The 25,749-nt window shown below is 40.7% G+C and overlaps 4 protein-coding genes and 1 long non-coding RNA gene across 8 annotated transcripts; 1 reads left to right on the forward strand and 4 right to left on the reverse strand.

The window, feature by feature from the left end:
* Nucleotides 1–19: 19 nt before the first annotated feature.
* Nucleotides 20–1,047, reverse strand: LOC123469792 (PRKR-interacting protein 1-like). Its single transcript, XM_045169112.1, is given in 4 exon segments — nucleotides 20–294; nucleotides 297–386; nucleotides 451–633; nucleotides 748–1,047. Coding segments are annotated over 4 exon segments (543 nt in total). The 5' UTR covers nucleotides 862–1,047; the 3' UTR covers nucleotides 20–138.
* Nucleotides 1,048–2,071: 1,024 nt separating this feature from the next.
* Nucleotides 2,072–6,396, reverse strand: LOC116917853. The gene is made up of 12 exons (XM_045169109.1): nucleotides 6,120–6,396; nucleotides 5,875–5,953; nucleotides 4,365–5,799; nucleotides 4,151–4,257; nucleotides 3,783–4,045; nucleotides 3,646–3,710; nucleotides 3,514–3,573; nucleotides 3,335–3,409; nucleotides 2,953–3,121; nucleotides 2,787–2,879; nucleotides 2,655–2,717; nucleotides 2,072–2,584 (listed from the first exon to the last, which is right to left on the reverse strand). The coding sequence occupies exons 1-12, from the start codon at nucleotides 6,246–6,248 to the stop codon at nucleotides 2,363–2,365; spliced, it is 2,760 nt and encodes a 919-aa protein (XP_045025044.1). The 5' UTR covers nucleotides 6,249–6,396; the 3' UTR covers nucleotides 2,072–2,362.
* Nucleotides 6,397–7,181: 785 nt separating this feature from the next.
* LOC123469794 lies at nucleotides 7,182–9,766 on the forward strand. 4 transcript variants are annotated; one of them, XR_006643155.1, is made up of 7 exons: nucleotides 7,182–7,413; nucleotides 7,479–7,754; nucleotides 7,853–8,035; nucleotides 8,104–8,222; nucleotides 8,276–8,533; nucleotides 8,605–8,715; nucleotides 8,824–9,766. It is a non-coding gene; the product is annotated as an uncharacterized LOC123469794 (long non-coding RNA). The 4 variants fall into 4 exon arrangements; XR_006643158.1 differs by lacking the exon at nucleotides 8,605–8,715 and having other exon boundaries at nucleotides 9,562–9,761; XR_006643157.1 differs by lacking the exons at nucleotides 8,605–8,715; nucleotides 8,824–9,766 and adding an exon at nucleotides 8,716–8,733.
* A 2,650-nt stretch (nucleotides 9,767–12,416) lies between these two features.
* Nucleotides 12,417–14,511, reverse strand: LOC116932937. Its single transcript, XM_045169114.1, has 7 exons — nucleotides 14,312–14,511; nucleotides 13,964–14,251; nucleotides 13,720–13,899; nucleotides 13,407–13,667; nucleotides 13,122–13,325; nucleotides 12,777–13,046; nucleotides 12,417–12,698 (listed from the first exon to the last, which is right to left on the reverse strand). The coding sequence occupies exons 2-5, from the start codon at nucleotides 14,148–14,150 to the stop codon at nucleotides 13,264–13,266; spliced, it is 690 nt and encodes a 229-aa protein (XP_045025049.1). The 5' UTR covers nucleotides 14,151–14,251; nucleotides 14,312–14,511; the 3' UTR covers nucleotides 12,417–12,698; nucleotides 12,777–13,046; nucleotides 13,122–13,263.
* Nucleotides 14,512–14,576: 65 nt separating this feature from the next.
* Nucleotides 14,577–17,187, reverse strand: LOC123469793. Its single transcript, XM_045169113.1, has 2 exons — nucleotides 17,043–17,187; nucleotides 14,577–16,832 (listed from the first exon to the last, which is right to left on the reverse strand). The coding sequence occupies exon 2, from the start codon at nucleotides 16,822–16,824 to the stop codon at nucleotides 14,908–14,910; it is 1,917 nt and encodes a 638-aa protein (XP_045025048.1). The 5' UTR covers nucleotides 16,825–16,832; nucleotides 17,043–17,187; the 3' UTR covers nucleotides 14,577–14,907.
* Between the last annotated feature and the right edge of the window lie 8,562 nt (nucleotides 17,188–25,749).

Raw genomic sequence — 25,749 nt, forward strand, 5'->3', positions numbered from 1 at the left:
AGTCAATTAATCATCAAAATATCGATTAAGCAATGCATTTGTGGCGTCAGCTGTTTGTACACAGATTTAACTAGTAAACAATCAAACATTTCACAGCGTCTTAGGTTGGGTCTTAATGATCAGTTATCTTTCTTTCCATTATTGATTATTTGTAGGATCTGGAGTACAATTTTTGTCCTCAGGCTCTTCTTCAGTACCTGATGTATCAGAACTGCTGCTTGTTTCCTGTTGAGATGGCTTACTAGCATCTTTTTTATGTTTCTTCCCAATAGCTTTCATAAGTTCTTTTTTTTTTTTAGCCGCTTGGCTCTTTTCTTTGCAGTTCTTTCCTCTGCTTGCCTTTGATTGTTTTCAAGTTTTAACCTGAAATCTTCATCTTTTTTATCCTATAAAAGATTTAAACAAAACTGATTGGACATAATTTATAATCTATAGCTTAAGGTTTTCTACCTTTTCTGACGTGATCTGAATATGCTTCTGCCTTGCATATTCTCTTCTCCGAATGTGACGATAAACATGAAACTCACCACTTCCAGCGCCAGCACTGGACCCCATAACATTTCGTACAAAGTCAGGAGTATCTGGTACTGCTTTTCTCTCTTTTGGCCTTTCTGGTAATTGTACTGGCTTCTCCTATGAACATATCATGTGTCAATACTTAACACCTTTTTGCTCTTGAGGTAAAAACTAAGAAAGCATTAAATGTGCTTCTTAAATGGAGAAATCAATGATATTAAAACATCTTACAGGATTTTTCATGAGACGATCGAGTTTCATCCTTTGATAATCGTAGGTGTTTTTTACAACAACAACTTCTTTAGGCTCGCGCACTTTCTTCTTTTTTTCTGTTGATTCTGCCATGACACTATAGTAGGATCACTATATCTGATAAAAAAGGGACTTCAAAACAAGTTACAAGTCTATAAATGTCCAACACTGTTTAGTTAAAGCTGTTGAGTGTCTTCCATCCGTTTTCCTGGTAACATTTACCACCATTTAAAACGCAGTATACTAGTAGAAGGTAGGTTCACTCAGAGCCAAAGTTGTTTCGAAAATTGTCACAGTGGCAGCACCAGTATCCCATTTCTGAAAGGTGAAGTCTTTCCTCTTTCGAGGAAGGCTATTTTGGGCTAAAAATTGCCAAAAGTAAGGCCTTGTTCCGGGTTACCCGAGAGACAGCTTACTACCGGAAGGCATTGGTGCGACACGCGTAAAATGTGTTTTCATTCATTCGTATCATTTTTTAAAACTGTTGCCCCAATACCTTTCGGTAGTAAGCCATCTCGGGTAACCCGGGGTAGAGTCATAGATTACATGGTTTGAGTACTCCATGTAAAACGCCTGTAAATAAGCCACGTCCCACGTCACTTTCCGCGAACCCGATTTTTAAGGCTTTTTCGGGCTCGCTCCCTCCAACAGTGCTGCACCACGCGGAGATCTCACGCACTACAACGCTATCTCTCTAGACCTCCGCTTGGTGCTAGTATTCGAAAACTCTATCTCCTTTGTTAGTGCAATCAGACCTCCGCTTGGTGCAGCACTTTCGGAAGGGAGTGAGATAAAAAATCTTGTTTGCGAAAAGTGATGTCGGGAGTACTGTATAGTAGTTTGACCATCTAAAAACTCTGCCCGGGACTAGGGCTCGGTCCCGGTCTACCCATGGTTTAACAACAACTACAACCCTTTGCTGTTTTGGAAGGAGTTCCTATCTGACTACATTAATAATTGGTACAAGAAAACCCAAAATGTCGAATGTTAAATCTGAAAATGTTTCATCTTTTTGTCATGAAAAAGTCAACTAAATTAGCGAAAAACTTAATCGGTGATCTACTTCCGGACAAAGATAATTCACGTTGATAATAAGAAACCAGCAAATTCTTTTGCTAACAGATCAATACTATGTTTGCTAGAAAAGACGACGGACTGAATACACGTTGAAGATGATTTTTTTAACAAATAGGCTACGTACGAAACATGATTCAAGAAAAGTATTTTCCAAAACAATTCGTTTATCTCCTTTTCTTTTGCACCTGATGAAGACTTGCTCAAATACCAAACGCTGCTGCTTAGATTCAGGTGGTCAACCTCGTGTATTTTGCCTTTGCTTCAAGCAGCGATTTGCACGCCAAATTGATCAAAGAAATTCCAGAAATAAGCACTAGCTTCGAAAACCATTTTACGACATAGAATAACTTTTCCGCTTGGAAGGTTACATGTCCCTCAGAAACAACAAGTACCATAAAACAATAAAGAAGGTGGAAAAAATTTACCAGTACAAACCAAATGGGTTTATCATAAGGAAAGCAATTAAAAGAAATTTTCAATAAGAAACAAGAGAAACCACCGGCATAACTTTAGCAATTCAATAGTATGCTATCGAGACAGTATCACCAGCGGCATCCGTGTCCGGGTTTTCCGATACTTCTTCAATTGATCTTCTAGAACGCTTCCGCTTAGGCTGACTGGGTTGATGTTTACGCAAATGAATTTTTATCAGATACGGACTATGAAAACACATTCCACAGTATGAACATTCGTATGGTTTATCGCGGGTGTGGATTTTTTCGTGAGCTATCAAACTGGCCTTAATTTGTAGGAAAAACTATCAATTACTGCGTTCAAAAAATTATGTAAAATTTAGAATAATAACTTACTTTAGTAGTAAGGCTCATAGAGCAATAAGAGCAATGAAATCCTAGTGTCGGATCATGTTTAGACTAACAAAAGAAAAGAGAATATCATTTTTGTATGAACGTTTCCCGCCATTGTACGAACGGAGAACTTACCTGGTGATTCGCCAGGTTTTGCTTAGTGAGAAACACCTTCGAACACACCGCACAAGTATACGTCTTTCCTGGGTGACAGATTGCCATATGATCCTATATGTCAAGCCACATTAGAATTACTATATGCTAAACACTTTAATTACAGTTACTGGGAGAGTTGAAATACCTTAAGTTGCGTCATATCCGAGTAGGTGAAATCACAGTCTCCCTGCGTGCAACGTACGGCAGCAGCCACACCTGTATGGGTCGCGCGGTGCTTTTCGTATGCCAGGATCCGGTAGAATCCTTTTTGACAAAACTCGCAGCGATAAATGACTACACTGGAGTGTCTTGTTCTGTAAAACATTTTACAAACGTTGATAAATTATTATTCGGTTGAGATCAAAACAGTGAAAATATGGGATACAGCAAGGTAAGTATAACATCTCATTTTAAAAAATATTGCATTTAGCCAATAGGACAATATGCCTTCGAAATCTACATGTTTACAGTCCAATGAGAACAGGAAAGAAAACAGACTAAAATAGGGATCCAGCGCAAGCATGTACCTTGATCGAGGTTCATTCGTGCTATCCGATCTTTGTTGTTCATGCTTCCTTCTGTAGTGTTGAACGTAGGTATCCCTTACATGGTTGATCGTGACATTTGAGAAACAATAATACGATCATTTGTTAGACTTGTAAGAGACATAATTTTTTAAAGAGTATGTCAATTAAGCTAAAGCTACCTGGCAGCGTAAGATGTACCACAGATATTGCATGAATATGGTTTCTCGCCTGTGTGAGTCCTATTAGTACAATTATATTTTATTTCCACACAAAAATAACTATACCACTGACTTGATTCGAAGAAAAGTTACCGAATGTGACGAACGAGGGTGCCTTTCTCACGAAATTTCTTGTCACAATACGTGCACGTAAACGGCTAAAAAGGAAAAAGTAATACTTTTCAAGTAAGGTGTTTTATAAGTATAAGAATTATTGATGTATTTATTACCCTTTCATCTGTGTGAACCCTTTCATGAACTTCTAATTTGTGTTTCTGATCGCAGGTATAGCCACAACTGCTACACATGAAGCGTTTCGGACGCTCTGTCCCACGATGATTTATCCGAATGTGCGCGTTGAGGTATGCCTTGAGCAAAAATGCTCGACCACACAGTTCGCATAAGTGTGACTTTATACCGCTGTGGATCTTCAGATGAATTGCCAAACGCGACGCCAGCACCATTTTGCCGCACTGTTCGCATTGTGTTTGTGCTAGAAGAATAAGCCATTTTCTCAATCATTCAATATAATAAAAAAAAAATAAAGAGACAAAAAAAAAATTTTTTCCATTCAAATACAATAAACGAAAACACTCACGTCCCGATTTCTTCGCAGTTGGGTATAGCTTCGTTGTTTCATTTTCTCGCTTTCTCTGCTCAATTTCCTTTGTCCTCTTCAAGATGGATCGAGCGATTTCTTTGTGTCTATAAATTTAAAATTCATCGTCAGTGACGTTTTCATTGGCAATAATTCACTTTATCTAGGCATTCATATTGCTACTAAAAAATAGAAGACATGCGAATAAAATTACTGAGTAAGCCGGTCAGAGAACATTTTCAATCTCATTTGAAGCTTCTGTTTTAATCGAACTTCTTCTTGCAAAAAATGTTTGGCCAGCGCCAAATCAATTTTGTCGTCTTCACTCTCTGGGATGTTCGCCACGCCAGTTGAACGCCGCACCGCACAGGACTGTGGCTGGTTGTGTGATTCAGTTGATTCACCATTTTCGTAATCACCTCCACCATGGAAAAGTTGGGGCAGCGTAGGCTGAACAATAGGTTTCCCATTTAAAGTGACATGAATTTTGCCTTTATAGGCTTTCATATTTTGAATGTCTGTTAACTTCAACACGGCTTTACTTTGATTCGGTCGCTCACGGACAACTAGTTCACGGCGGTTGTAGACGCGTTGTGGTCGTGACACCAAAAAAGTCGGTTGTTTGAAAGATGTCCAGTCATGTACGAAAGGTTGCCCTTTGTTGGTAGGTAGAGGATGATCATAGAGAGCAGTTTCCTGGGAGATCATAGCAGGGTCAACGGGGGTATAAATGCCGTAGCACCAAGTGTGTGAATGGTATAAAGGCAATGGGTAGGTCGAAGTATTATATGGAACGGTTGTGCGTTTGATCAAGGTATGTTCAAGCTCTTTCGGATGTGTGATGGTACTGCCAAGAATCTGGGCAGGGAACTGCAGCGTAACGGTCTGCCTATCCGGTATTTGCTGAATAGTCCATTCATCTTCTACACTACTTCTATGCACATCACAATTACTTAGCGATGGGTTATCTTGAGGTTCAACCGCTACAATCTCTGACGATACGATACTTTCAAGCGTTTCTCCCAGCGAAGTGGGTTGGTTGGTGACTACGGTGAAGACCGGATCTTTATGTCTGGAGATTTCCGGTTCAACAATGGTTTCAGTAACATTGGTGTTTGAATTCAGAATAGCCATTTTTGATCCACAATGAGTTTTACTTTTGTTGCTGTACATCTTATGACTGTTTGAGAATTTTTCTGGAAGCTTTTCTTCATACTGGAAGGGATCTTCATTGGAGCTTGAAATATTGGGTTCTCGTAAAATTAGTTCTCCACTATTTACTACACGAACATCGGCAGAAGTTGCAAAGGGAGATTTATCCTCTGAAATGTTTGTGGGATCTTTAGTAGTTTTTGGTTCACTTGCAATGGCTTCTTCAAATATTATTTCCACTTCTGCCTCACTACTTCCATTTCTTCCACAGTCTACTGAATTCTGTAGATGATCAGGCACGAAAATATCAAATTCTTTTAGAATACTTAAAATTCTGTCTTTGCTTTTGACTGAACACAGCAGCTTCCCAGAATAGATGTACTCAAGAACACAAAACAGTTCTTCAAAGCTCAGATCAATTGAGATGCAGACATCTAGTTCTAACTCACAATCAGGTAACAGGATGGAAAAGAACCGGCTGGCAGCAGCAAGAACACCTGCGTAAAATATTTTATGAAATCATTTCAAGAAATACAGCATTTTCTAAAATTTTGAACCTCATCCAATCATACTTCTGTTAGCACGGAGCTTGTTTTGTAAGCTGTGTTGTCCATTATTGTCATCTGGAGACTGGCAAAAAAATGTAACATCCTGAAACATAAAAAAAATTCAGAGAATCAACGAGACAGACTAAAGAGGAAATTGGCAAAATAAGGTGGTGTATATAATACACACAGCACACAAAGCTTGCAAAATCTCATTGTTTAAAAATAATGGAAAATCTAATTGTTGAGAAACAGCCATAATCATGTCTTACAGTGAATTGTTCTTTTTTCCATCCATCCATCAACAAGAAATGATGCAGACATACTCCATGGTTAATTCCTACAATCTTAACTGGACCTTCACTACTCATTGTTTTTTTTCTTTTAGATGCCATTCCCATCCCGCAAAAGTGGCCTTTGTGAAAACGAAGAACACGCTAATAAAAAAAATCTTTATGTTCAAATAAAGCGTTTTTTTTTTTCACAACCAAAACAGTTTCCACTAGCCACTACTAGAAGAGGTGAGGGGATAAGGATAACGATAGACGATAGCAACACTACACTACAGTTAATCTATTGGGGACCCGGTATTTCATGTATTTGGAACATGGGGTGGTATCTTGTGGAAATTACCATGGAAGTTGCCAACGGCAAAGCGTGTCGCGGAACGTTTTCAATCCGAAAACATCATTATAACAAAGCCTTGCAGTTTCCGTGTAAATTCTAATTTACGAATAGTTTTCGAAAAAAAGTAGCAATGTCATAAATGAACATTACGAGAAATTCAATAACGCATACGATCAATTCATAAGTAAATCAAAAAATTTGGGAATTGGAATAGACCAAGATCGGATGCTGAGTTGCCAAGGCTGAATTCCGACCTGGGGTATTTTTCCTCTCGGGCCCTATAGGAGGGAAATGAAAAATAATATATTTAATTAAGTTGTAGTTAGTTTTATTACAAAATCTTTTGGAATCATGTACTATACCTCTGTGCTGATATAATACACAAAATTTTATCTCCGAAAAAGCTGTTATTTTTCCAGGAAACTTTTTGAAAGGTACTTGTTTACAATGTACCGTAGCAGACGTAAAGTGATTGACTGTGACTAGTGACTGTAGTGTCAAACTGTTTTCGTTTTTTATGTCATGAGTAGTGTAGTTTGTGATGTCAGTAATGAGTTATTTGACACAATTAGTCTTTTTAAGTTATCTGATTATGCTAAAGGATTTATTCATAAGGAAAAAGAAATTTACTTAGAAAAACGTCTGCTTCTTGTTCTACAGTTGTAATACGGGGAGGGGGGGGGGGTGTTGTGGAAAGGTAAACAAGTACCTTTCAAAAAGTTTCCTGGATTATCACATTCCATTAGTATGTGTTCTTCGGTTTCCATGGTTTCACAGCCCCATCTGCATCCCCCGTCTTCTGCCATGTTTCTTTTATACAAGCTGTATTGTAAATTGTTCATCCCGGTTCGCAATCTGTGAATTGTGCATGATGCTTCTCTGTTCTTGTGAAAGCGATGGTAGTCTATGTGCAAGGATTCAATGTTTGCTGCAATGAAGGTATAACTTGCTCGTATCTTTTCATACCAGTCTTTACTTATCTCCTTTCCTTTTTCTTTCTTCAGGGTTTCAATGCGCGGCAAGCTTTGGATTCTTTCTACTCCTGGATCCGTCAAAGCTTGTTTAGCTAGCTGGTCCACAAATTCATTTCCCTTGATTCCACAGTGACTGGGAATCCATATTATCTTGGTTTTGCAGCCCGAGTTCTTCAGGCACTTTGTTAGATTCCAGATCTCTAGACTTGTTGAGTCCATGTCCCTATAAGGGAGATTGCTTAGGTACTGGACACATGATTTCGAGTCAGTGCATACCACTACCATGCTTGGATAATCTTCTCTTTGGTATGTGTGTTTGAGACAGTTCAGGATTGCAATTTCTTCTGCTTTAAAGATGGATTTAATCCCTTCGATTTTCCATGCCTTTTGTTGGTTGATTTCAGGGATGAAAACTGCACATGTATAGGTTTCGTCTTTGGCGGATCCATCTGTGTAGGCTATCACTGTTTGTGGAGGAAGCGTATTTAGCTCTTCCTGTAGCAGCAACCGTGCTTGCAACAAGTTCTCGGTTGCGCCCTTCTTTGTGATGTCCAGTTCTGTGCATTCATAAACCCTTTCGTCCCACGGTGGGGGAGTTGGTTGGTTGTTTTCCATTTCCTTGATTTTAGCCTCATACCGCGTATGTCCCATGTAGCTTTTATCACCGCTGGTGTTGAGTAAGACTTCCAAGTTGTCGGCGCCTGCACCTCCTTTAATAGCAGATCCCGTAAAGGATGCTCTTGGTTGCTAATTATTTGGAGAGCAATTCTTGTGGTAAGCATTCTTATTCTTGTTTGTATGTCCATTACTCCTAATTCTGCATATAGGTCTGGTAGCGTCGTACTTTTTTGAGCGCCCAGGATTTTCCTTATGGCTTCATGCAGTACCGTGTTAACTCGGGATAGGTTGATTTGGCCGCTCCCCCGTACACTGCCGCCCCATAATCCGCCACCGATTGTATGCATGCTGTGTAGAGGTGTCTCAGCGTCCTCAGCTCCGGTGCCATCCTCCGTGTTGCAATTCCACTAATAGCGGCTCCTGCTCTCCTGATCCTTTGTTCTACCTTCGCGATGTGTTTCCGCCAGGTGAGCTTTTTATCCACCTCCACTCCTAAGAGGGTGACGTTTTCGTGAAATTTTATTCTTCTCCCCTGTAGGAAAAACAAGACCTCTGAATTGTTTGCATCCCTTTCAAATTTCATTCCTGCCGTCTTTTCCGCTGATAGGTTCATGCCTTGTTGGGTGCACCATCTTGCTATTTTATCCAGGTAGACTTGAGCCGTTGTTTCCGCCTTTTCTTCCGTTTCGGCTTCTATAAGAATTGTCACATCATCCGCATACACTATAAGTTCTATGTCTTTGGGTGGGGAGGGCAGATCCGCCATCATCACGTTGAAGAGGATGGGGCTCAACACTGATCCTTGCGGGACTCCTCTTTTGGTCTGAGTGCACCCGTGGGTTCGATTTTCCATTTTTAGTTTGTATGTCCTGTTTTTCATGAAGTCACTTATCAGCCTTAATATCGATCCTTCTACTCCGCTTTCGGCTAATTTCCAAGCGATTGCCCTTGAGGATACTGAGTCAAAGGCTTTGGCTATGTCCAGGAATATGCCATATACTTTGTTGTTTTTCCTCCATCCATTTTTTACGAAGCAGTCTAATCGAGTGAGAGCATCTGTGGTGCCTCGTTTTTTTCTGAACCCGTCTTGCGCCTTTAGTAGCTTTTTGTGTTTTTCCAGGTAATAGTTTATTCGTTTTGCCAGTACCTTCTCCAAGAGTTTGCAGAGGGTTGCGGTCAGTGCGACTGGCCTAAAAGATTGCGCTGATTCTGCGCTTTTTCCTGCTTTTAGTAGGGGTACTACGTGAGCCTCTTTCCAGACCAGCGGTAGCCGTCCTGTCCTCAGTATTAGGTTATAAAATGTTGTGATTTGTTCTCTGTTTTCTTTCGATAGCTGCTTGATCATTGTATTTGGGATGGTGTCTGGACCGGGTGCTGTATGCGTCAGACTTCTCATGGCCTCTTCTATTTCTTGTGTTTTTAGTGGAGAGTTTAGTGCCACCCTTTCTTCTTTGCGTAAGGCCTCCTGTAGTGTTAAAGACTTGTTTCTGTTTAGTTCAGGAGGAGATTTGCATGCTGGCTCAAACATCGAATTCAGCAAAATTTCCGATATAGCCTCTGGATCGAATGTCAGTTCAGACTGTGCATTTTTAATCGTTTTTGGAACCGTTTGGCCTTTCCTTGCTGTACCAAGCATGGTTTTCATTAACGACCACATTTTCTGGGGGTCATTTCTTGGTCCCAGTTCTTCGAGAAATTTTCCCCATGCATTCCGGCGTTTATTTAATAAAAATTTTCTTTTTCTGCCAGTGCTTTCCGGTATACTGCCCGCTTCGAGGCGTTTAAGGGATCTTTTCTCCATGTTCGTTCCATTCTTCTGACTTCTGCGCACTTCTTACTACATTCCTGTGTCCACCAGGATTTGGTTAACTTGGTGATGGGCCTCCTCGGTTTGAAATTAAACCACTTCATTCCTGCATCGATCATCGCTGAGGTAAGGATTCTATTTGCTTCGTCGACGTTATCTGTGTTTTTAAAATCTTGTATATTCAGTCTGTTGTGTAGGTCTTGGTTCCATTCCACCCATTTTCCGGATCTAAAGTCCCATGTTGCTGGGGGATATTTTCCGAAGGTGCAACATTTTCCATGTCTACGATAATAGGTATGTGATCACTATCCATTGATTGCCCTTGTCTTGCCGTTGCTTTAAATGCTAGTACTGGAGATGCCATCATTAGGTCTATTGTGGACATGCTTCTGGTGTTGGTTTTAAAACGAGTCCCGATATTTGGCGGTGTGATTAATTCAATCAATAAGCTAGTTTCTAGTATCTCACTTAGTGCCTTTCCGCATTTATTAGATTTGTTGGTGTTTTCCCACATCTCATGATGGGCGTTAAAGTCTCCGGCTACAATTTGGGATTGGCCGAGCAAGCGAAGCTTGCGATGGTCAATCATAATTGTTGGAAATGAAGTAGAGCATCAACTAGCTATGTGTTGACCTTTGTATTTAGCTACTTAACAGCAGAAAAACATTTAGGTGGTGGGCGTATACCCTTACATACCTCAGATCTTTTACGCACAAAAAATAAGGGTATATGAATAATATAATTTAATTCTTGGACTGCCCACCATTATTCTTCTTCTAGCCCATATTCCAATTTTTGGTTCCTTTTCTGTTGTCAGATCTAAAGTAAGACAAAAGAAATAATTTTAGAAATTTTGCCAAAAGGAAGGGAAATCCTTAAATTAAGGGGGAAAATAACTTGGAGCGGGTGGGTGGGAGATAGCTAGTTGATGCTCTACTTCATTTCCAATCAATTATGATTGACCATCGCAAGCTTCGCTTGCTCGGCCAATCCCAAATTGTTATAAATTCGTCTCGCATCAACTACCTATGTGAATTTAAAGCATAAATGTCAAAATCAAAACTAAACTAGTCAGATTCAGAGTCCGTAATGGCCAGAACGGCTGACTCGACCGGGTTCCGTTCAGATGCCGATTCACGACGGTAGAACTTAGAAAAAGTGTTTTCGTTGGACCAATGCCCTTGCTTTAAAATGGCTTGGATAGAAACTCCAGAGGAAGCGGCTTTAGACGCCGCTGCCCCTCTGGTAGAATGGGCTGAAAAAATAGAAGTGTCGATGCCGGCTTCCCGCAGTTGATCTTTAATCCATCGCCCTACTGTAGCACTCGTAACTGGATTATGTGGTTTGGTAGAACCTATAAGGAGTTGTTTTGCGTTATGCGGTTTTCGAAGATTACTGGTTCTCGCTATGTATGATTGCAAACCGGAGAGGGGGCAAATAGCTTTGTTTTGGCTCCACTCGTCCAGTGACAGACGCATAAGCGGGCCGGAACGTTGAGATTTTCGGAGAGTTCCCAGATCAAAATAAACTTTAGGACCGGCAAACTCAATCGTCTCTATCTGGATAGACGCAATCTCGGCACATCTCAATAGGGTCGTTAAGGCCAGCAGGGTGGCCAGTTTGCGTGCTAGTTGCAAAATAGATAAAGTTTGTCCGGCCGTCACGTCAAAATGAGAGAGAACTCTTGACGGGTCCCATGTTCCACTATACTTGGGGGTCGGCGGCCTTGTTTGAAAAACCCATATAGCACAGTGCGGTCCAAAGGACATTCAATGGATGTCCGTTATGGATGTCCCATGGACGGCTTCTTGCTCTACCTATGACCGCCCCGTTTAGTACCCAAAAGTTATCTTAAAGACGTCCTAAGGACGTTGCATTTTTACCGTTTTGGATGTAAATTAGACGTGCTAGGGCTTTGAATTCTAACTTTCATTTAATATTAACGTGAATGTGCTTTCTAAATAATTTTTAAAATATCATATAAAAACCGATAAACTGTATTTCTTACAATAAATACAAACAGAATAAATTCAACACGAAAACCGCTAATTGCAATTTAGTTGTGTTAATTAAAAGAAAAGACAATGAATAAAGAAATCGCCTAAATTCATAACTAAAATAATTAAAATGTTATGTTCTTGGTTGATCGAGGAAACCACGGTTGATAGGGCTGATGTTTCAATTAGCGTTAGTCTTCTTATCCTTTAAATGGCGAAGCCAAGACATTGCTGCGTCAATGGCGTCTGTTTCTGTTATGGGTAACGTCTTACTAGAAGTAGCGGATTCTGGTATAAAAGTATATTTCTGGTATTAGTTTATGCGGAGAAAAGTAAAAAAATTGTTATCTCGTACCTAGTATTATTTTTCCAAGAAGAGAGGAGCCCAAGCTGCAATTTCCTCTCCCCCGTACCAGCTAAATTGCTTGCCGAACTCCTTATCCAGAACCTTTTTAGGATTTTCTTCACTACACTTGCAGGACTTTTTCCTCCAATTACTGCAAGTTTCTCTTTCTAGAAAAAAAAATGTAAATAATGAGGAACACATGAATTCAATACAGTTTTCAGTACATATTATACTTACTAAAGATTTTCGAGCATGAAAAGGCTTGAGCTGGTCGTTCACTTCTTCAAATTCCAACATTGAAGTGAGAGGGAAGATTTCGAAATTAAAACCATCTTGCTCTGGCTCATCATTAAAAATTTTCTTTTGAAGAGCCAAATCCATCCACTTCATTCGTTCAAATAATCCACTTGTTAACTTCTGATTATCCTGGATTCCAAAGTTTGCTTTGACTATGCCTCGATGTAAGAGTTGTGACGAAGTTTCTGAAAATAATAAAGAACGTTAGCATTGCCATTAATACAGCGATAATTATTTTTTTAAATACCAGAAAGATAACCTACCATTATTTCGAAATTTAACGGTTCTGAGTGAGTTTTGAGATCGAGAAACAGCAGACGCTTTGTTATTGTCGTACCGGGAATGATATGGCTCGGATCTCGGAGATGCGTTGTCATTGTCGTAAAGGGAATAATGGGGTTGGGATTCACAAGCCACTTTGTCATTGGGGAAACGATGAGAAACAGCTGACTGGGATCCTGACCAAGCACTTTTTTGCTGTTTATTATTGGATGATGGTAACAAACTCTTTCCTTTGTCTGAATTTGACTTCCCTAAAAAATGAAAATCGTGCCGTATAAAGATTTATATTCCATTTGATACGAAAAATCTGAAGAAAATTGCCCTACCTGCTATACTTTTTGATGACAGCGCTAATTTTGCTTTAGTAACTGAATGATTGGTGTCACTATCATGAAACGATTTGGTTTTTGCTTTCTCAGGTTCCATAGCAGAAGTCCAAGTGTCCGTAGAGTCTTCTTCATCGCTTAATCATGGAACAGAGTAACCGTAATTTACTGGACGATGTCTAGTAGAAAAATGCACAGCTTGGCCTAAACAATATTAATTGTAAATTGATACATTTTGGGTTAAAAAAAATAAATATTGATAGTGCTGGTATTTTAAATATTCACCTGAAAACGGTAATTGAATATTTATGGAAATATTACCATCATCTTCAATTGTGTCAATGCTGTTGCTGGACGTATTAGGTTGCAAACTATGCTTTTCAGATCCATGTCTCGCATGATTAATTCTGGTGTTTGCTGGATTTTCACTGTTTGACTGGTTCAAATCAGTGTCCATTGACTGAAATTCGCCTTCATCTCCAAATTCTGGAACAGAATACCCGTAATTTACAGGACGATATCGGGTGGAAAAATGATGAGTTCGATCTGTACAAAATTACCGTAAAAATTTTTTTGAATCAATATTTCAATTATTTACCTGAAAACGAAAGTATGTCGCTGTCGTCTTTAAACGAGTCATTTGGCTTGCTAGTTGTATCTCGCAAACCTGTTTGCTTTTCAGGAAAGCATCTCACATTCTCATTTCTGGTTGGCTTCTTACTGTTTGATGGCAAACTTTTTGTTCTTTTGATGCAAGAACGTTGAGATTGTAGATTGCCTAAATTACGTTTATACAACATTAGTTTACGAAAATTAAAAAAAGTAAAGGACTGTAATCTGACTTTGTGAGGAAAGCTTGGTATTGGCTAATGCAATTGCTGGTGGTTTTGGCGGAACAGAAGAATTCGCCATTTCGTCTTCGCTGCCACTAGCCGGGAATTGCCGAATTCTTTTAAAAGATGTTTTCTTTGAACGATTGATTGCCATGTCATCATCTTCATTTTTATCTTCTCGGGAAAATTTTGACATTCGCGATTTTCTGGTTTTTTTCCTTTCATCTGCGTCGGTTGTACACAGATCATCCCCCTTAACTGCTTTATTGAGTTTTTGTCTTGCTTCATCGTAAGATGCTAAATGAATACAAGATTTAAACACAGGACAATGAAATAATTAAGGACTTACTCTCTCACCATATGTTTTGATTAATTTTGCAGGATATTTGACCCAACTTGAGTCTGGTTGATGACATGTTTTTACATAAGTCGTAATATATTTTTCTTTGCTTTTCGGAGGAAATAAACAGTATTCACCATCAAACCAACTCTTACATACAACTTCCACCCACTTGTCAACATCATCAACATCTTCAGTGATTTCCTCGACAATTGCAAATTTAGGCTAAAAAAGGTTTCAAAAATTTACAAAATACTATATTAATTCATTAAACTTAATGGTGATTTTCAAAATGCAAAGGAAATACTGCAAAAGATCCATTTCGTGAAGGAATAGGAAGTTGAACAGCTTTTACTTGAAACAAATCTATTGGCAAGGCCTCTAAGCGATCAGATAAAAGACTTACAGAATAGATGTGGTAACAAGAAGATCTAATAGGATAAGAGTAGAGATCACTTGTTTGATTGAATCGCCGACCAAAAAATAAAGAGTTGTTCTCTGTTTTAATAATGTTTTCTATGCAAAAGACAGTCATATCCTTCAGATAGATACATGAATTCGGAATTTTACAAGTCAAATGCCATGGACCCACTCTCAATTCCCTGTAGGCCTACTAGATTATTGAACGGAAGCGGAGACCGGGCAGTAAGGGGCCTTTGTCATGCTCGAAACGGAAAACACGATTGTGAACTGACACTTCCTTCTTGTTTTTGGCAAAGTCAAAATTTCCCAACTCTACCAAACGCTTCGCTATCTGTTGTAAGGGCTTGTCACTCTTTCTTATTAGTTTTTTCAAAGTCTGCATATAATTCTCAAATGGAAATGCAGAAAAATTTGGGAGTGAGCCGTAACGCAAAACGTCATCGGGAAGGTGTATGAGGCTGTGTACATTATAAGACAAAAATTCTGACCCGTAGATTTCTTCAGCTTCTTCCACGAAAAATTTTAATAAATTCCGTGCGTAATCATTCTGGGTATGGCAAAATTCTTGATATGAAAGAATAGTAATAGCCACATGAAAAACCAAGAAATTATTAAAAACGCGAGGGGGCAAAATATCCATAAAAATTACGGGACCGACACAAGAATGAACAAATCCATGTTCCGTTGCCTTCATTCGATCAACAAATTTTAATGACCTGGTTTTTCTCGGATATTCTTTTGGGACATAATCTCGTAAATCCTCTAATCGAGATGACAACACTAAAACTTGCGACTTGAGCAGTCTGTGCTGTAATGGCCCACGAATCCAAGTCAAGAGTAATTTTCTACTAACACCAAGTTTTACTAAGTGCATAGGGTCAAGGGGGATATCCTTTACCATGTCGATATCAAGTCTTTCAAGAATGGAATCGCCGACATGATGATCTTCATGTTGGCGATTCCGAAACGATTGATCCGTTCTCGCAGGAGAGTCACGCTCTAAAAAGACAACCCTGCCAAGATATTCTCCCTGTTGTATGCATCTCGTGCAACCAAAGTAACCAGAATGACTTTTAACCCCCAAAATGAAGGACCGAGCAGGAGCATCGCATATGAAACCATCAATTTTTAAAATATGAGGGCGACCTTTGTACGTAAAACCATTATTACATAGATTAAGTGCCTCAGATATGAAATCGGCAAGATATTCACACGAGAAATGCGGTTTTTCACTACCATGAAAAAGCCCAACGCAAAACACTTGTCGAAAGTGAATATTTGAAATCATAGCTAGGATTGGCCACAATTGGCTCCCACTACTTTTTGCGATTGGAAGGCCGTCTACGTTGACAAAAATAAAGATCTCAAATGGAATGTCTGATTCTGAAATTAAATTTAGTATGCGTATTATTCCATTCAGAATTCCGAAATGATGATATTTCCCAGGCGGTATATCTTTTACATTGACAGAACGCGGAGTTTTTAAAAGGGACCGACACGTTTTAGGTAAATCTAATCCCCAAGACTGACTTCTAAATAGAGACAGTAGATCATCGACAGCATTTTGACAAATTCCCCAAATAGTTACCCAAACAGAGAACAGCTGCCTAAATGTAGGACGCTCATCATTTCCAACATCATTGTCGTCAAACATTTCCTGTTTCCCACTACCGTCTTCATAATGTCTCAATAAAAAATTTCGTACTAAAATATCCTCATCATCAAAATCCCCATCATCAGTATCTGACGAATCAGGGGTAAAATCACTAAGTCTACCAGAATCGTAAAAGTCTTGAAATGATGCGCTCGATTCAACATCAAGACAGCTATAGAAATCATCATCTGATGACAACTCGTCGGATTCTGATGACAAATGAGGGATCGGTGGTGCCGTCCCACATTGAGTTTCAATATAAATTTGGGAATTAAGTTCTTTTTGAACCCTTTTACGCTTATATCTAGCACTGTAAGGCCTATATCTAATTTGTGTTTTTACTTTTTTGGTTATCACTGATCGTGATGATGACGTTGATGCTGCAGGGGAACGAAATGGAGATGAAGAATTCGACGATGAATTAGAAGATGTATCAAAGTCACCCGCCATCATGAGGAAATCTATATACAAAAATAGAACTACATTAAAATGAGTAATGGAATGCGTTTTGAAGTTTACCAAAAAAAAAGAAGCAATAAGGTAAGGTTAACCAAAAAATTGAAAATTAAAAAAATTGCCGAACACGAGGCAAGCACATGGTCACCACGTTTAACATGCTGGCGAAAAAAAGAGAATTTTGTATATTTACAATTAAAAAGAATTCTACATACCATGGACTCTTTGAAATATCGTAGAAAAAATCGCAGTGTAATTATCCGAGAAAAGAGTTACTTATTTGAAGAAAATTCACTTCAAAATCAACACAGAAAGTCTAAAAAATTTCACTAAAGATAGTATGTGACTGTACCACACTCCCGCTCGAAGAAAAGACGACAAGTAATGGCGGGTCTGGATTTCGACGAATGCAGAAACATGTTGCCAAAATTCGTATTAATTTTTAATTTTTTCCAAAATAGAAAAAAGTTGAATTATCTGCATATAAAAATTGTTATTTAGTAAACTAAAAAAAAAAAAAATCTTTTTATGAAAATGTAATCAATATTTTCCCTTTGTTTAATGAGTGACTACATAAAGTATCGATCAATATTATTGATCGATATCGAATGTTCGAATCACACTGAATCGTCCAATGAGGGCATGCAATTGTTCTAAGTCCAAAAACTGAATAGTGACAAGATAAAAAATCTATAGAAAGAAAATATTTCTTATAAATATAGCAGAATATAATATTTGTAATAAACGCTTTGCATCCCACAAAGTCTTTTTCAAATTCTTTGTGGGATTTTAATGGGATGTAACCTTTCCATGTCGATTTCTCTCCCCATATCACAAATCCGACGGATGTCCATTTTAAATTCGTTACGTATTGGGATAAGATTGGGATGTGGGGACTTAAAATGGACGTCCTTTGGACATCCTGCGCTATACGGGAATACCCTTCATCAGTCGGGTTACTAGAGGGTGTTTTCCTATTTCCTCGCGGTTGCCGATTCCCATGTTAAGAGTAGAAGAGAGCATAGATCTGGATACATTAATAGAGCTATAGCTCATACCCGCTCCAAACATTCCGGCTAGATAGCAGAGCACCTCCTTTACACCACCAGACATGGGATTGACGTTCCGTGCGTGACACCAATAATTCCAATTTTTCCACGTTGACTGGTATGCAGCGATTGTGTTCTTTCTTGTTGCTGAAAGGAGAAGTTTGATAACCTCTGGCGGAAACCCTTGGCTATCGAGACAACTCCCGATAGCTTCCAGGCGACAAGCCGTATTGAGTGGCTGGCTGTCAGTTGATGGAATTCCCCCAACGGGGATGTCAACAGATCCTGTTCTGGGTAGAACATTCGGGGTACATCCACCGCCAACTCCAGCAGGATCGGAAACCACGACTGTGTGGGCCAGAGTGGTGTGATCATCACGGTTGTTGCCTGGTCCTGGATTAGCTTTGAAAGGCAATGTGGAATGAGACTGAACGGAGGGAAGGAGTAGCTCCTGATGTATTTCCAGTTCAGCGTGAACGCGTCTGTCTTCCAAGCTCCAGGCTGAGGAAGCCAGCTTACGAAAACCGGAAGCTGTGTATTCCACGAACTCGCGAAAATATCGACCTTGATTTGCCACACTTGCTGGATCTTTCGAAGGCTGAGGTCGAGAGCTTCCACTCCCCCGTTGAGAGTTGCTTGCGTGATTCTGCATCGGCAACGAAATTCGATTTACCCGGAAAATACGTTGCATACAAATCGATTTCCCGTTCTTCACACCAATTGTTGATTTCAAGTGCGACGAAACAGAGAGGGCTAGACCTTGTCCCTCCTTTTTTGTTAATGTATACGACGGCAGTGGTATAGTCAATTTTTATTTCTACCGTACTTCGGTATGCCGATGACGCAAAGCATTTCAGACTGTTAAACGCCGCTCATAGTTCCAATTCATTAATATGACGATTGGTATCCGCCGTGATCCATGGTCCGCCCGTCCTTACATCCCCACTCACCGCCCCCAACCCGATAGTGAAGCATCGGAAAAGATTGAGATAGAGGGAGCGGAAAGTAGAATTTTCCGACCTTCGGAAAATTTTGCCCGGTTGATCCACCAAAATAAGTCAGATTTGGCTTCCCGCGAAAGAAAAACGGAGACTGAAAGGTCACCCCTTGCCGATTTTGATTGGTGCGTGTAGAGAGTTTGTAAATTTCTATAACCCATATAGCACATTTCTGCCGTCGGATGTCCGAATCATGGCCGAACATCCGTTAGATATCTATGTACTCAATGGGTAGTTCCAGGGATGTCCGTCGGCTAGTCACTTTGGAAGTGCAGTGGATGTGCGAAAATTATATTCTACGGACCTCCTTCCAACAGCCAATTCATTTAAGGACCGGCCTCGAGCCAATCGGGGCGCTTTTTTGCAAATCGGGTTTCTCATTTCGGGCCATCGAAGCGTGGCTCAGGGTGGAAAATTCTTCTCCCCGAATTCAATTGGGGTTTGCAATTAATTGGATTGCAATCAATCGATTCATCAATGCAAAAAACATTATCGATTGACTGTTTTACCCGATCTATCCGATAACAACCCCGATAATAGCTCGTTCAATCCGCTTGCCCCGATTATTACTCTGAAATCGAAAGAACGGCATTTTTTTTTATTGCTTCGGGGCAACGGGTTAACCTCAAATTTTTCCCCGCACCGCCCCGGTTGAAAAAGTGGCACCTCATTTCAACCCTGAATGCACTTTATCGGTGCGGGGTGGTTAACTCGATTAGAACTAATTGGGGCCGATCACTAAGTTTCATTATTAATTGTCAAAATTTCTTGAGAGGGGGAAAACTTAACCGTAACGTATTTTTATTTGAAGTCCAGCATTTAAAATGAAAAATTTAAAAAATAAAGGAGTAAGCCTAATGATCTATTTGCCGGATGGTTTATTTTAAAATTTATTACAAAAAATGAATAAAATATATGAAAGTCGTGTTTGCACAAGCTTTCCGTTTAGCTTACGGGAACCAAGCCATTGAAAATTAACTCACAGAAAATAAATATTATTCGGCATCTAATAATATTAAAAGCAAGTATACTTATGATAGGATTATAATTTCAAATAATAAAAAACTACTTTAAACTTAATAAATCATGCTGAAGCTTAAAATTCAAAAAATATTTAGCATAAATTGTTTAATTTCAATTTATACACCTCTGGTTTAACCTATGTTCGACATCATCTTGACTTCTTAAAAATCCTGTATGGGATTTGTTATCGAAAAAGTTCAAGTGTTTTACAACAATTCGATTGTATTGTTCGAAAATGATACATAATAAATATTTAGATTGGCACAGTGGCTAGTTTATGGAGGGGTTTCCGGAAGGGGAATAAACATGTATGGGGTGGGTGCATTTGAAAATATTACTAAAATTACATAAATAAAAAAAAATGGGGAAGAGTCTACTCATCTACTGGGTATGGAGTTACTACGGGAAGAGGGGGGATATCCTCAGCTTCGGGGTTTGGTGCACCATGATGGAAATGGGAACACACCATATCCATTGATCCCTGGATCGCTGCCAATCGGGCCTTGAATCGGAAGGCACCCCAGGATCTTCCGTTGATTCCAAGAATCGAACGGATTTCGTCGTTCCTGGGGTACCATGATCCAAGAGACCCGACAACCAGGGGGAGAATCCTCCCATGCGAAGAATATTTATCATATTTCCGCTGGTAGGCATTCTCCATACTCCCTGGTTGGTCATAGCAGACCACGACGTCGACCATCACCCGGGAACCGGATAGTGGAAATTCAACATCCGGTCTTAACCTTTGCCCGGGGATGGCATTGTTGATCGTGACGTCGTGTCCCTGCTTGACTAGCAGCGACTCCAAGAGATCTTGGATGGTGTTGTGCCTCTTGGTGGCGAGCTGGAGACCTTCTTCACAGTGGTTAAGCACATGAAACCCGGTCTCGTTTTCCTTTCCGCATCGGCGGCAACTCGTATCTTGCTCCTGTGAGCAAAACCACGAGTGCCCCCGAAGAGGAAGGATGTCGAGCCGGGCTCTGTGAAGATATCTCCAGTCGCGGAAGGAGAGGGGCGTACGGCAGGATACCAGGCGAGCCATGTCTTTCGACTTGTCTTCCAGGGAGAGGCCAGTGGCAACTACTCCCTGGTGGCTCTTGTCGGAAATTAGGTTCCTGGTATAGCGCTGCCGAGCTACTTTCCGAAGTCCGCGGACTGCCTTGACTGGGCTTACGGAGACGTCATCGGCGACAATTCTTAGATTTTCGTCGCCGGATACATCAATCCGCACTCCCAGTCGTTTGGCAGCTTGGCGGGCAAGAGTCCAAAGATTGGACCCTGCCTCCGCGTACCTCAGTCTGTAGAGCCCCCCATCCACGGATCCCGAAAGATATTCCCCAACTGGCAACACTCCTGGATGCTCGTTTCTGAACCCTCGCATGGTGTCATGGAGCTGCTCTCGGCATATGTTCCTCACTGTAGGGTCTCTACAAGTGAGGAGCTGAGCAGCCCTGGCGATGGTCCAGATATCGGCATCATCAGTGAGGCGGCATGTTCCTAGGCCCCCAACCCGCCGGTCCGCGTAGAAGAACGGGACCGTTGCGTGATTGGGAAGGTTGCAAATAAGGCCTAGAAACTTCCTACACTCAGTGTCCAGTTGGGTAAGACAGTCTTTCAGGACCCGACCCGAAGCGAGGTGATGGGAAAGGGAGGGAAGAAGGTGGCTACGGAAGATTTCAAGTTTTTGCCATGGTGCGAGGTGGGAGGCGGCAATCTTGTCGAGGTTAGGGATAAGGTCAGTTGGTGGTCGGAACCGCAATTTTCCTCCGATCGGTGTACCAAGATATGTTTCTTGGTCGTCTGGACCCAAGCACCGAATTAATTGATCACCAATTCGGCACTGGGCGTCAGACGGCTTGCCTTTGTCGAAGACCAGGCAAGCACACTTCCCGGCATTAAATTGCAGCCCTAAGGTGTTTGCGGTGAGGGTAAAAACGTTTAAAATGTTTTGGAGCTCGGAGGGAGAATTTGTAACCACGGCAATGTCGTCAGCATATGCCGTGGTTTTCACGAGCGAGCCAAAAATTAAAAATCCCGGTTAATATTGGACTTTCCGGCCCTGACGAGGGGTTCGGAAGCCAGGTTAAAAATAGGGGAACTAAGAGCGTCACCCTGGCGAACACCTGCTGTCGGGAAAATGCGGATGGATTCTTTCCCAACGGCAAAATCCATCCGATTTCCCGAATATATGTCCACCAGGATGCGCCGGAGGTCCTCTGGTATTGGAAGTGATGTGAACAGCTCATTCAGAACGGCGTGAGGCACAGATCCAAATGCGTTGCACATGTCCAGCCATGCAATAGACATGTGCTTTCGTTTGGTCTTTGTCTCCTCGACAACCGTCTGTAAGAGCTGTGTATGTTCCTGAATACCATGGACCCCCGGGAGGAAACCCTTTTGCTCGGGAGATAACCAGCCAAGGTCTGAAGCGCATTGCGTTATTCTCTGGCTGATTACTCCCGAGAACAGTTTGTAGATGGTAGGAAGAAGGGATATTGGTCTAAAGTTGGAATAGTCGCTAGTGTCCCCTTTTTGAAAATGGGGACAGTTCGCGATGTCTTCCAACAATTAGGAACCCCTAGCTTCCAAACCATTTTACAAACTGTTTCCAGCAGAATGCAGTTGGGGTCGATGGCTCTAAGATGACGGTATTCTAGGCCATCAACCCCTGGTGATGTGTTGGTAGCCCGGCGAAGCTTAGCTTCAAGCTCTTGTTGGGTTGGCGCACGATTAAGGAAGTTCATCTGGTCCTCTGAAGGTTGGGACCAGTCGCAGGTGTCGTAGAGTTCCCTCGCACTTTGGCACTGCTGCGGAGATGGTCTCAATCGGTTGTAAGTCCTCTTGAGATATTCCTCCGCAGCTTGTACAGTACCATCGTAGGAGGGTGAACGGTCTTCGAGCACCTCTCGAACGGCTCTTCTTGGGTAAATGTTGAAGAGCCGCTGAATCTTCCTCGCCTCGTACGCCTTTTGCTTGATATGTCGCCGGGCCTTCTGCATCTGCCGGTTTTGGTTTCTTTTTCTTTTGTCAGGGTTTCCTCGGGGTTGTTCAGGGCTAGGGTCTTGTAAAATTTGTGCTTTAGGGAGCCAGTCAGCTGTGCAACGTTCGAGGACATCGTCTAGGTCATGTAAAGTCTCACAGCTCAAGAAGGCAGGAACCCAGAGACTGACAAAATCGTCGTCTCTTTGGCTCTGCTCTTCTGAGCTGTTGTGACTACATCCTCGAATGCTTTGCTGACTGGGGACAAAGGTTAAGGTCTCAGGGTTAGGTGAAGGGTCTAAAATCACTTGTGATAAAATTGTGGGGCTAGTATTTTCTTGTGGGGGGAGTTCATAAAGCCAACTAAAATTTTGTGTATTAAAAGAGGAGGCGAACTCCCTCCCAAGATCTAAAATAGGGCTTGCGGTAAAATTTGCTGGAGATAGGACATTACCAGGGGATTCCTCAATCGCTGGGATTTCCACCACGGATAGCTCATCACGCTCGTCTTCTGTTGCAGTAACATCCTCTAGAGAGATCACTGCAGCAGAAGAGTCACGGTTGGAGCCATCCATACTGGATATCCCAGCAAATCGGATGGAGGGTATCCGATTGGAATGTAACCTTTGGTAATGTCCTTTTAGTGTAGGGCCATCTCCAGCAAATCCACACACTCCGCATTCCCAATATTTAACTAGTCGGAGTGTGTGGGCTGTCTCTAGGTGTCTGTGGATACTACCCATGGCTCTGGTGTTAGTTGCCAAGGTAGTCCACTCACACCTAGGACACTTCGTGGGTTTCCCAGGGTATTTTAAAATGATTTTGTCCCCTTCAATTCTGGAAGGGGAAAACGTGGGGAGAGAAGAGTGAGCGAGATAAGAAGACCCCTGCGAACCATCCATTGCAGATGCAATGGTTAGTTCGAGGGAATGGCGGAGAATACTGGAGGAAAGGGACTCAGTACAAGGTCTTGCATGTCTGCCGGCTGAAATAAAGGAATTAAATTCCTTTTTACAGCCAAGGCAGACATACTGGGTGGTGTACTGAACCCCTCTCCTAGAATGTCTTTCTTTTATATGTGTCTCCGCCAATTGTCTCTTGCGATCCCCAGACCAGGGACCGCTACCTCGCTCACCTTGACAGGATTTCTCCCCACATTTTAAAATGTTTGGCAGAGGAACTGGGATTTTAATGATTGTCCCATGGAGTCTTACTCTAGTAGAATTTCTACTAGATGCTCCTTCCTCTGCCATTACTACCCTGGGCCCACTTGCATATGAAAGAATAAAATAGTAATTCTTATTGACTAAAAACAAAAAAGTAAAGCAAAAATCGGTAAAATATTGTTAGAAAAATAAAAAATAAACCAATTAAAATCTGAATAGAAAATTCTAAATAAATATAGAAAGAAAAGATTTTTAAAAATTTAAGAAAGAAAGAAAAAAATAGCAAAATTGATTTTTTAAGTACTAAAAATTAAAAATAAAATAATTTTGAGAAGAATAAAAATAAAAAAAAAAAAACTTAAAACCGAAGAAATTGTGGAATAAAAAAAAAATTTAGTGAAGAATTAAAAAAAATTTAAAACCGAAGAAAATGTGGAATGAAATGAAAAAAGAAATTCAAGGATAAAAAGAATAAATAAATAAATTCTATGGAGTAATAAAATTTAAGAAATATATGCATTAAAATTCAATATTTGTTTTGGTTAAAGCATAAGAATTTTTTAAGGGTTTTTTGGATGTCAATGGATAAAATGTAAAAATAATACAAGGAGCTGAAACACTTCATCAATAAAAACCGGAGCTCTTTAAAAACACGTCTGCTCTCCACGAAGTCTAGCAGAAGACCAAGAATACAAACGGCTCTTTAAAAAATAAAGGTCGCTTTAAGCATTTTTTTTCAAATATTCGACTGTGATGCGGGAGACCCGAGTTCGAATCCTGGTAAAGCCTAATGTTTTTTCATGAATAGATGTCCAATACATGTCATATTTATAGCCAAATGAAAGCCCGTTCGGATATCCTGAGAATGTCTGACGGCGCTGTTAAGGGCAGTCAAAACCAAAAAAAAATACATCCGTAGGACATCCAAATCGGATATCGGGCTGTCCGAAGGATATAAAAAAGATGTACTCAACATCCGACCCCGACATCTGTCGGACATCCGACGGACTGCCTTGCGTTGTGTGGGTGGCGTGTAAAAACTTGCTCCCACCCACTCCAGGTTTCTAATTTGGCGATGGCGCATAGATGTTGGGTTTAGTGCTAAACTTATAAGGAGTGCTACTCCGCCTCCTTTTTTATCTGTGCGGTCTGTGCGGTAGAGTGCATAACCAGGAAAACTAAAATTTGTTTGGCTCTTCCAGTGAGTTTCGCTAAGAAAAATTATTTGAGGTTTAATTGAACATAGGTATTTTTTGAATTCTTCGTAGTTTGCTTTATTTAGGCTGCTTGCATTCCATTGCAGACATCTTAACTTAGATTGTTGTTGTCTAGTCATTTTCTGGTAGTTGTTGTTACCTTGAGTTTTTTCTGTGGGGTACTTAGTGGCCTAGGGTCGTTTGTAGTTTGTTTTAGTCCCCTTATCTTGCCTGGTGAAGTCTCATCCTGCCAATCAATTTGCTTTCTTTTGTCGACTTCGTTTTGAATTATTTCTTCAGGAGTTTCGTTCTCAGGTTCTAGTCCGTAGAAACCTTCACTAAGGGCTACTTCCATTTCCTCTGCTTCTAGTTCTTCCCCTTCAGCCATTTTTTGTATCATGTCCATCGTTTTTTGCATTTGGGATCTGATGAGGGTGAAATAAGCTTTGGTTTTTTTTACGTCCCATTCTAATGCTTTTCCTTGGGCCTCCACCGTAGTTATCCTGTTTTC

This window comes from Daphnia magna, linkage group LG2 (assembly GCF_020631705.1).
Source record: "Daphnia magna isolate NIES linkage group LG2, ASM2063170v1.1, whole genome shotgun sequence".
Lineage (NCBI taxonomy): Eukaryota > Metazoa > Arthropoda > Branchiopoda > Diplostraca > Daphniidae > Daphnia > Daphnia magna.

What these genes read in the sequence shown, in the direction of transcription:
- LOC116917853 (XM_045169109.1), bottom strand. Translation starts at nt 6,248, where the DNA reads ATGGGAATGGCATCTAAAAGAAAAAAAACAATGAGTAGTGAAGGTCCA. An exon ending in AACTGCGAAGAAATCGGGAC is followed by an intron (nt 4,046 to 4,150) that starts GTGAGTGTTTTC and finishes TTATTCTTCTAG; the next exon opens with CACAAACACAATGCGAACAG. An exon ending in CGGATATGACGCAACTTAAG is followed by an intron (nt 2,880 to 2,952) that starts GTATTTCAACTC and finishes CTTGACATATAG; the next exon opens with GATCATATGGCAATCTGTCA.
- LOC116932937 (XM_045169114.1), bottom strand. Translation starts at nt 14,150, where the DNA reads ATGTCAAAATTTTCCCGAGAAGATAAAAATGAAGATGATGACATGGCA. An exon ending in TACCAAGCTTTCCTCACAAA is followed by an intron (nt 13,900 to 13,963) that starts GTCAGATTACAG and finishes AACGTAATTTAG; the next exon opens with GCAATCTACAATCTCAACGT. An exon ending in CGACATACTTTCGTTTTCAG is followed by an intron (nt 13,668 to 13,719) that starts GTAAATAATTGA and finishes AATTTTGTACAG; the next exon opens with ATCGAACTCATCATTTTTCC.
- LOC123469793 (XM_045169113.1), bottom strand. Translation starts at nt 16,824, where the DNA reads ATGATGGCGGGTGACTTTGATACATCTTCTAATTCATCGTCGAATTCT.